This window comes from Zophobas morio, unplaced genomic scaffold, assembly GCF_036711695.1.
Source record: "Zophobas morio isolate AGI-343-1 ecotype UQ-CSIRO unplaced genomic scaffold, CSIRO_AGI_Zmor_V1 ptg000004l, whole genome shotgun sequence".
Classification (NCBI taxonomy): domain Eukaryota; kingdom Metazoa; phylum Arthropoda; class Insecta; order Coleoptera; family Tenebrionidae; genus Zophobas; species Zophobas morio.
The window spans coordinates 3,354,376-3,365,465 of record NW_026972109.1 but is presented as its reverse complement, the minus strand read 5'-3'; the positions used below and the strand labels follow the sequence as shown (position 1 = coordinate 3,365,465).

General features: G+C 30.9%; 1 protein-coding gene across 3 annotated transcripts in view; it reads right to left on the bottom strand.

Annotated features, from left to right (window-relative positions):
* Positions 1-22: 22 nt before the first annotated feature.
* Positions 23-11,090, bottom strand: part of LOC135137635 (protein sidekick) — a 205,715-nt gene continuing 194,647 nt past the window's right edge. For all 3 annotated transcript variants that reach the window (XM_064067345.1, XM_064067353.1, XM_064067363.1), the window contains 7 exons: positions 8,109-8,508; positions 7,820-8,059; positions 1,997-2,342; positions 1,665-1,943; positions 1,290-1,610; positions 929-1,242; positions 23-874 (listed from right to left, as the gene is read on the bottom strand). In XM_064067345.1, coding sequence (XP_063923415.1) covers positions 638-874; positions 929-1,242; positions 1,290-1,610; positions 1,665-1,943; positions 1,997-2,342; positions 7,820-8,059; positions 8,109-8,508 — 2,137 coding nt within the window. In that variant the 3' untranslated portion in view covers positions 23-637. The remainder of the gene's footprint in view (positions 875-928; positions 1,243-1,289; positions 1,611-1,664; positions 1,944-1,996; positions 2,343-7,819; positions 8,060-8,108; positions 8,509-11,090) is intronic.

The following is an 11,090-nucleotide window of genomic DNA, read 5'->3' as shown; positions in this document are numbered from 1 at the left end:
ACCAAGGTACAAAAAACACCCCTTTAAATTAGAGGATCACAGATTTATTAAAATTTTGTTACACTTATTAATAAATTACATAAACTCAGGCAGTGTAAATACTATCAGTACATTGATAACGCTCTCAGGATAGAAAGTCTTTCACAAATAAAATAACACTGAGATCACTCACGCGAGTGAATTATCAGAACATAATAGTTACGTTAATTCCAACATTGAAAAGCTGGTTTTAATGACAATAACATCAAAAGCATAACGAAAACCGTGTCGAAATGAAAATCCAGGTTTTGAGCTTTGTTCCAAACAGACTCCTAAAAGGGAAAACCGCTAATAAATAGATATCAAGATATAAAAATATAAATAGGAATGGTAATGTGGATAGATAGATGTCTGAAATGCTATCTACAGTAAAAATTCCCTACTTTTTAGTATATACAAATAGTCTGACTCTAAAATTAAATCACCTTAATAGACTTTAAATTGAACTCGTATTTACACAAAAATAATCCTAAAAAACGTAGGAATCTCAAGTCTTGTTTTAGGTTAGTGAAAATTTGATAATCAACTAAATCACACTCGTTTCGTCTGAAAACTTAAATAAACCAAGTGAACATTATCAAATTTTCCCGAATCGCGGTTAAACGAATGACGAAAAGCCCGGAAGCGGCGCCCTGGACCTCGCCATATTGTTAATTATGATTTGCCCTCCGTTCAAACTCGCCGAACCCTCGGGTTCCGAGTCGGTGTGGCTCGAGAAATTTCTCACTGGTTTCTGCCTCTTCCAGGACGGCCGCAGCGGTTCATTGACGTTGGCGTAGTGGTTGACGAAGGAGTGCGAATTTGAAAGAACGCTGTCGTTTTCGCTTTCAGAACCCTATTAAAACAAAAAACATTATTATGACTACACACACTTTCAAGGGTATTGTACTTGTGACTCAGATGAGCTCATCTCTGAGGGTTTCTCAGTGACGCTGCTATCGTCCGGGTTTTCGTCGTAACCTTTGAGACTTTCCTCATCCGAGTTGTAAGGGACTGACGCCGGTGATGGTCTTGGCGGCGATTTGCCCATGATGGGTGGCGGTTGTTGGTGTACCGCTTTCCTCGACAACGTACTGCGTTTTGATAGCGTCGAGCTTACGTTGCTGTTGCCGTTGCGTGAGCGGTAGTAATCTATGGACATGTCTTGTTGGTCTTCGCGCGACATCGCCATGAGTTCGCCCATGCTATTCTGAGCGCCCTCTTCTACAAACTCAGTGTTAACTTTGCACTAACTAAACCCTCTGACTTACGTTTATACTTATAACTTTTGCTTTTCACACACAGAATTGCGATTATCATGATAATGATGATGATAGAGGTCGCTGCTAACGCCACCATGAACCACGTTTGTCTATAGAAGGGTTCGTGTTGAAGGTAACCATACTCTAGATATAGTTTGGAAGGCGTCAATACTGACTCATCAGTGGTGGCAGGACAGCTAATGCCAAACTTGTTGTATGGTATCACTCTGAAGAAGTAGTGAGTTGATGGTAGCAAACTTTGGTACGAAACGGTGAATTCTTGTAGTGGTCCGTTCGTGGACTTTGTGACAGTTTGCCATCTTATATCGTCTGAAAACAATAATTGTAGTTGTTTTAGTCACACTATGTACGACTAGTAAGTACCTTTTTTACGGGACTCGATATAGTACCCAAGAATGGGACCCTTCCCCGTCAATCCATTAATCCAATTCAGCTCCACACTAGACAGCGTTTTAGTAAGACTCAGCTCCTTTGGAGTACTAGGAGAACCCTCCTGCGGTCCCGTTGTCACGTTGCTGGAAATAGAAGGCCCGTAGTCTATAGTTTGCGCCCTCACGGTAAACGTGTACGTGATTTCTTCCTCCAAAGACTGCAACTGGAGCTCGGTTGCTGTCACCTTTTGCTTGACTTGTTTGCTGAAGCCTGTAGAAACGATTAATTTCTTTTATTTATTTTTTGAAATAGTTAAGACATACGTTCATTTTCTTCTGTTGTTTCGTACGTTACGAGGTACCCCACAATGTCGCCGTTGCGCTTTTTAGGAGGGTCCCATGACACTAGTAGACTGTTCATGGTAATGTCTGAAAAACGTAGGTTGACGGGTGGGCCTGGTAATCCCGGGAGAGTTTTAACCGTGATGGGTTGCGAGCGCGGTCCGTCACCGGCGGGGTTAAATGCCAAAATTTGGATTCTGTATTCTGTGTATTTGTCGAGGAAAACTAGGCTGTGTGAGGTCATAGTGGCTGCTATTACTTCGATTTCTTCTTCGAATTTGTGGCCTGCGTCGAAGTCTTGGGGGGAGTCGGTGACTAAGTAGAATATCTAAAGCAAAAAGAAAAAGATTCAAGGGTTTTCGTTGTTTGTCGGTGAAGTCTGGAGACTTTGGTAGGTGTAGAAGGAGGGTGACGTCACGCTTTTTCGAATTTGACCAATTAGAATGCAATATTACGTGGTGCGGTTAAACCGCCAATTACAGTTAGGTGTGTGAGTCGAATAGTGATCGTATTATCTCATAAGTTTAATAATTTTTTAAAACAAGTATTTTTTTTTCATTTATTTCAAGTGATTTAAAAAAAAATGTCGTCATAACATACATTACACGTACGTTAATGCATTATTATCCTACTCGTGTGATAATGCTGCGTTTTATATACACTCTATAACTTGGAGGCAAAGAAAGCTAATAAAAACTACAAAAAGACCAAATTTAAAAGGTTTAATAATTATCATTATAATAAATTCGAATACGATTGCTTTCATCTTGTTTATTTAGTTTGCGTGATTTGACATTTTTTTTACTGATACTGAATTTTTGAATTTCAAAGATTCTTCAACTTTTCGATTTTATGTTTTCTGTTTTCTTAGTTCTTCGTTTTTTCACAGTTATTCGACGTTGAAACTTTTGGTTTTTTAAACTTTTAATGTTTCAATATTACAATTTTGTTGTTTCAGTTCTTGGATTTTACAGTAAGTTGTTGATAGTTTTATTTTTAAATTTTTCGTTTTTTCAGTTTTTACATATTTTGATTTATTTTCCAATTTGTCAATCTGATTTTTCAGATTCTCCATCTTTCGATTTTTCAACTCTACAACTTTGCAATTTTTCGATATCTCAATCATCTGAATTTTCCATATTTAGATTTTTGATTTTTTAAATTTTACAATTTCATGATTTTTAATTTTTCAATATTCCGATTTTCAGTTTCTCGATTTTCCAAATTTGATTTTTCAAATTCTAGATATTTTTGTTTTTCGATTTCTCGATTTTCAATTTCACAATTTTCAGATTTCAGAATTTCTCGTTTTTTCATTTTTTATTTTTGAATGTTTCGTTTTTTCAATTTTTGGATGTTTTAATCTTACAATTTTTCGTTTTTTCAAATTTATAATATATTGATTTATTTTCAGTTTTTTTGATTTTTACTTCCCGAGCGTAAGCAAAGGAAGTATTGTAATCGAGTTCGTCGGCCAATTCTCTACTTTTACATTTTCTCGACCTTTCATGACCCCTAAAGTACGAAGAATGGGTCTCCCGTTTCCGTCTGTCCGTCTGTCTGCCTTTCCGGATTTTTTGGTTGCTGTTTTTGCAATTTTTAGTATTTCGGTTATTCAATTCTTATTTTTCAGTTTCTGAGTTGTTTAATTTTTAATTTTTTTCATATTTCAATTTTTTGCTTATTGATTTTTCAATTTCTCAACCTTTCGATTTTTTTGTTTCACTGTTACAATTTTTCGTTTTTTCAATTTGTTATTTTCTAATTTATCAAATATCTCAAATAAATGAATTTTCAGTATCTAATATCTCAAATAAATGAATTTTCAGTATTTCGATTTTTTTTTATTTTTCAATTTTCGTTTTTCAAATTCTTGTTATTTTTGTTTTTCGATTTTTCATTATTACAATTTTTCATTTTTCACTTTTCCATGTTACAATTTTCGGATTTTACCATTCTCGTTTTTTTAAAAAAAATATTAGTATACAATGCTTCGTTGTATAATTTTAGATTTTTTGGTTTTCAATGTAGAATTTTTCGATTTTTCAATAAAACAATTTTTCAATTTTTAATTTTTTACAATTTTTTGATCTTTCAGTGTTACAAATTTTCGTGTTCTCACACATTTTATATTTTAACTTATTTTTTCATATTTTAGTGTCACAATTTTGTGACTTTACATTTTCTCGATTCTTAAGATTTTGACTTTTCAGATGTTAGATATTATTGTTTTTGGATTTTTCATTGTTACCATTTTTCATTTTTTCAAATTTTTGGTCCCCACATATTTTTGTTTTTCCAAAATTTCAGCCCTTCCATATTTATTTATATTTTCACTTTTTTCAGGTTCTCGAATTTTTGCTTGTTTTTGCAATTTTAAAATTTCATTTTTCAATGTTTCAATTTTTCAGTTTTTTAATTATACATTTTCTCAATTTTTAATTTTCCTATTTTTGTTCCTAGATAATTTTTTCTTTTTCTATCATGTTTTGATTTTGGGATTTTATAATTTCTCGTTTTTTCAAATTTCAAAAGTTTTCATTTTTGTTTTACTTGTTCAAGTTTTCATGTAATCTTTGGATTTCATAATTTTCCTTGTTTTGAATTTTTCGATTTTTCAATAAAACAATTTTTCGATTTTTAATTTTTTACAATCTTTTGATGTTCCAATGTTACAAATTTTTGTTTTTTCAAATTTTCAGTCCCTACATATTTATATTTTCAGATTTTTAAATATTCATTTTTTCAATTTTCAATTTTTTGATACATATTTGATTTTTAATTTTTCGTTATCCCAATTTTTCATTTTCTCAATTTTTAATTTTCTGATTTTTGATTTCTCAATTTCTTTATTTTTGTTTGTTCCTAGATATTTTTTTCTTTCTCTTTCATGTTTCGCTTTTGGGATTTTATAATTTCTCGTTTTTTCAATTTTTCGAATTTTAAATATTTTCATTTTTCGTTTTTTTTTAATTTTTCGATTTTTCAATTTTTCGATTTTTAATTTTACAAATTGTCAATATTTCAATGTTCTAATTTTTGTTTTTTTACTTTTTCAATTTTTTCATCTAATTTTTGGATTTTATAATTTCCCTTAATTTTGAATTATTTCGATTTTCAATAAAACAATTTTTCGATTTCTAATTTTTTGTTTCAATGCATCAATTTTTCTATTTTTTCATATTTTAGTGTCACAATTTTGGAATTTTACGGTTTCTCGATTCTTCAATTTTGACTTTTCAAATTCTGGATATTTTGGTTTTTCAATTTTTTAGTGCTACAATTTTTCGTTTTTGAAATTTTCAGTCCCTACATACTTATATTTTTACATTTTTCAGTTTTTTATTTTTCAATTTTCCGAATCTCAATTTTTACTTTTCCGATTTTTGATTTTTCAATTTCTTTATTTTTTTTTTCCTAGATATTTTTTCTTTCTCTTTCATATTTCAATTTTGGGATTATATAATTTCTCATTTTTTCAATTCTTTGATTTTTCAAATTTTAGATGTTTTTATTTTTCAATTTTTAATTTTACAAATTGTCGGATATCACGATTTCTCAATTTTTTCGTGTACTTTTTGTCTTTTACAATTCCCCTTTGTTTTGAATTTTTCGATTTTTCAATAAAACAATTTTTCTATTTTTAATTTTTTACAATTTTGTGATGTTTCAATGTTGCAAATTTTTGTTTTTTTAAATTTTCATCCCTATAATATTTTTGGTTTTCAATTTTTTAGTGCTACAATTATTCGTTTTTCCAAATTTTCAGTCCCTACACATTTTTATTTTTACTTCTCTCAGTTTCTCGATTTTTTTTTGATGTTTTTGCAATTTTAAAGTTTAATTTTTCAACGTTTCAATTTTTCAGTTTTTTATTTTTCAATTTCTCCATCATCAGATTTTTCGATTTTTGATGTTTCAGATTTTTAAATATTCATTTTCTCAATTTTAAATTTTTTGATACATATTTGATTTTTAATTTTTCGTTATCCCAATTTTTCATTTTTCATTTTCTCAATCTTTCGATTTTTTATTTTCTCAATTTTTAATTTTCTGATTTTTGATTTTTCAATTTCTTTATTTTTTTGTTCCTAGATATTTTTTCTTTCTCTTTCATGTTTCGATTTTGGGATTTTATAATTTCTCGTTTTTTCAATTTTTCGAATTTTAAATATGTATTTTCATTTTTCGTTTTTTTTTAATATTTCGATTTTTCAATTTTTCGATTTTTAATTTTACAAATTGTCGATATTTCAATGTTCTAATTTTTGTTTTTTTTACTTTTTCAATGTTTTCATCTAATTTTAAAATTGCATAAACAAGCAAATAATCGAGAAACTGAAAAAAGTAAAAATTTGCAAAAACGAAATTGTAGCACTAAAAAATTGGAAAACAAAAATATATTTCCCTTAATTTTGAATTTATTTATTTCGATTTTTCGATAAAACAATTTTTCAATTTCTAATTTTTTGATGTTTCAGTGTTTCAATTCATCAATTTTCCTATTTTTTCATATTTTAGTGTCACAGTTTTGGAATTTTACGGTTTCTCGATTCTTTAATTTTGACTTTTCAAATTCTAGTTTTTTTTTTCAATTTTTTAGTGCTACAATTTTTCGTTTTTTCAATTTTTCAATTTTCCGAATCTCAATTTTTACTTTTCCGATTTTTGATTTTTCACTTTCTTTATTTTTTTTTTGTTCCTAGATATTTTTTCCTTCTCTTTCATGTTTCAATTTTGGGAGTATATAATTTCTCATTTTTTCAATTCTTTGATTTTTCAAAGTTACAATTTTCGTTTTTTCACTTTTTCAATTGTTGGATTTCATGATTTCTCATTTTTTTCGTGTAATTTTTGTCTTTTACAATTTCCCTTTTGTTTTGAATTTTTTGATGTTTCAATATTACAACTTTTCATTTTTTTCAGTTTCAGTCCCTATATATTTTTGTTTTTCAATTTTTTAGTGCTACAATTTTTCGTTTTTGCAAATTTTTACTTTTTTCAGTTTCTCGATTATTTGGTTGTTTCTGCAATTTTAAAATTTGATTGTTCAATGTTTCAATTTTTCAGTTTTTTAAGTATTCATTTTCTCGATTTTAAATTTTTGATATGTACATATTTGATTTTTCAATTTTTCATTTTTCATTTTCTCAATTTTTATCGATTTCATTTTCTCAATTTTTAATTTTCCGATTTTTATTTTTCATGTTTGAGTGGTACAATTTTTCGATTTTTCAATTTCTTTATTTTTTAGTCCCTAGATATTTTTTTCTTTCTCTTTCATGTTTCGATTTTGGGATTTTATAATTTCTAGATTTTTAATTTTACAAATTGTCGGTGTTTCAATGTTACAATTTTTCGTTTTTTCACTTTTTCAATTTTTTTATTGATTTTGAAGCTGTTCCATTTCACGATTGCTTAATTTTTTTCATGTAATTTTTGGCTTTTACAATTTCCCTTTGTTTTGAATTTTCGATTTTTCAAATCCTAAGTAGGTACATATTTTTACTTTTGTCTGTTGTATCATCTTTCTGTTTTCTCAACTTTCCGATTTTTTAATTTTTCGATATTTTGATATTTTTTTTCAGTTTCTCAATTTTTCGATTGGGCTTTAAGATGATTTAAATATAAATACAGTTGAGTGTCTGAAAAATCTATAATGCTCAAAATTCGGACACAGAATATTCGACAAAACTGATCCCAGCCATAATTTCGGACTTCCAGCAAATCCAAGATACATATTTTTTAAATTTAATTTTTGTTTAATTTAAAAAGTCGTTGTTTTGTTATTAATTCTCCACTTACCTTATATCCCAACAACTCCCCATTTTGCTCATGATGCTGCGGCGGTTTCCACTCCAACCTGACCTCCGTCGACGAAACCGCCTTCCCTTCCAACTCTCTGGGTTTCCCCGTCGGCACGGCCTCCCCCACGTACACCGTAACCGGCGGCGTCGCCGGCCCCTCCCCTTGCGAATTAAACGGCACCACCACGATCTCATAATTCTTATCCTGCAGCAGCTCGCTCAAAACCATCTTCTTCGCCTACAAAAATCTCCCTAAAAAACCCGTCTAACAATCCCCTTCCGCTTACTTTAACCCCGAATATCTCCTCCTTAGGAATCGCCTGCAGCGCAGTCGGATATTCCGAATAATCGGACAACTGGTAAGTGACTCGATAACCCCCCGTTTTGACATCGCCGCTCCAATACTGCTCCTCCACGGGATCCCAGTAGACCTCTACACTAGTGGTGGTGATCGGCACGACTTTCAAATTCGTGACGCCTTTACTCGGTGCGGCTGGATAGGTTCGGACCTCGTTCGATTCCGGGCTGAAAGGGCTAGGTCCTATGTCGTTGGTGGCTCGAATTCTAAAGCGGTACGATGTGAAGGGTTTTAAATTGGAAACCGTGTACGAGGTGAGCTGAGGGTCCACCCGTTCGGGGAGGGATTGCCAGGGTCCGTTATTCTCCATTTTTTGCACGGTGTAGTATCTGCAATAATGGGGTGCAAAAAATTAATGTAAAACAAACTGTTCGCTGCCGCGAGAAATTAGTTTTATTTTGGAACGGAAAACATGGTTGGGGTTTTTCGGGTTCGGTCAGGGATGAGTGGTTTTGTTGAAGTCGGCAAATAGAATTCTATTCATGTATATACAGGTCACTGCTATAACAGGAGCCACCCTAAATCTGTTGTTTTATGTTGAGAAAAATCTAAAAACCAGTTTTTTTTATTTCTTTATGAAATGAAAACACTAGAGGCCTCCAAGATTTTTGGGCTTCCTTAAAGGAATCAAATACAGGGTATTTTCGAATTTTTTTCGACTTTAATTAAATGACAGATTCCCGAGTTATTTTCAATCCCTTTAAAGAAATAAAACCCTACCCCCCCAAGATTTTTTGGACTTTCTTAAAAAAAAAACAAGGAATCTCCGAAATTCTTTGGAATTCGTAAAAAAAATAACACACAAGGAATTTCCGAGATTCTTTCGACTTAAAAAAATAAATAAAACACCAGGGACCTCCGAGATTCATTCGACTTAAAAAAAATAAATAAAACACTAGGGATTTCCGAGATTCTTTCGACTTCTTTAAAAAAATTAAACACCAAATTCCCGAGATTTTGTTTTTAAAGAAATAAAACACTAAGGACTCCCAAAGATTTTTTGAACTTCCTTAAAAAAAAATTAAAGACCATATTCCCGAGACTTTTTCGCTGAAAAAAAAAAAAAATAACACACTAGGGACCTCTAAGATTTTTTGAACTTCCTAAACGAGGAATGTTCGAGATTCCTTAGACTTAAAAAAATATACACCAGATTTTCCAGATTTTTTCAACTTCTTAAAAAAATAAAACACAAAGAATTTCCGACGTTTTTTTCGATTTGTTTAACAAAAATTTAAACACTTGATTCCCGAGATTTTTTCGGCTTAAAAAAATAAAAAAACACCAGGGACCTCCAAGATTTTTTGTACTTCCTTAAAGAATAAACACAAGAAATCTTCGAGATCCATTCGATGTCTTTAAAAAATAACGTTAGAGATTCCCGAGTGTTTTGACTTCTTTAAAAAGGAAAACACCACAGGCTTCCAAGATTTTTTGGACTTCCTTAAAAGAGTAAAACACGAGGGATTTTGAGATTCTTTCGACTTCTTTTTTTAATTAAATGCCAGAGATTCCCGAGATTTTTTCGGCTTCTTTAAAGAAATAAAGCACTAGGGACCCCAACATTTTTTGGACTTCAATAAAAATAAAACAAGGAATCTTCGAGATTCTTCAGACTTAAAACAAAATCAACACCAGGTTCCCTAGATTTTTTCGACTCCTTATAAAAAATAATAAAACAGAGGCTTCCAAGATTTTTTGGACTTCCTTACAAGAATAAAACCCAAGGGATTTTGAGATTATTTCGATTTCTTTAAAAAATTTAAAACAAAACACCAGAGATGCTCAAGATTCAACTTCTCGAAAAAAATAAAACGCCAGGACTCTTCGAGATTTTTTAAAAACATTAACGTCAGGGATTCCCGAAAGATTTTCCCCATGAGAGAAATAAAACACTAGGGACCTCCAAGATTTTTTGGACTTCCTTAAAAAAATAAAATACAAGGGATCTTCGCGGTTCTTGCGATTCCTTAAAAAATTAACGTCAGATTCCCGAGTGTTTTGACTTCTTTAAAAAAGTAAAACACCAGAGGTTTTCAAGATTTTTTGGACTTCCTTCAAAGAATAAAACACAAAGGATTTTGAGACTCTTGACTTTTTTTTAATTAAATGCTAGAGATTCCCGAGATTTTTTCGGCTTCTTTAAAGAAATAAAGCACTAGGGACCCCAACATTTTTTGGACTTCAATAAAAATAAAACAAGGAATCTTCGAGATTCTTTAAACTTAAAACAAAGTCAACACTAGGTTCCCTAGATTTTTTCGACTCCTTAAAAAAATAATAAAACAGAGGCTTCCAAGATTTTTTGGGCTTCCTTAAAAGAATAAAACCCAAGGGATTTTGTATTTCGATTTCTTCAAAAAATTTAAAACAAAACACCAGAGATCCTTAAGATTCAATTTCTCGAAAAAAATAAAATAAAATAAAACGCCAGGACTCTTTGAGATTTTTTAAAAACATTAACGTCAGGGATTCCCGGGAGATTTTCCCCATGAAAGAAATAAAACACTAGGGACCTCCAAGATTTTGTGGACTTCCTTAAAAGAATAAAATATAAGGGATCTTCGCGGTTCTTGCGATTCCTTAAAAAAAATTAACGTCAGATTCCCGAGTGTTTTGACTTCTTTAAAAAAGTAAAACACCAGAGGTTTTCAAGATTTTTTGGACTTCCTTCAAAGAATAAAACACAGAGGATTTGGAGATTCTATCCCCGAGATGTTTTCGACTTCTTTAAAGAAAAACAACAGATGGTTACAAGATTTTTTGGACTTTCTTAAAAGAATAAAACGCAAGGGATTTGACATTCAGATTCTTTTGATTAAAAAAAAATAAACACTTGATTTCCAAGATTTTTTCGGCTTAAATAATAAAACACCAGGGACCTTCAAAATTTTTTGGATTTCCTTAAAAG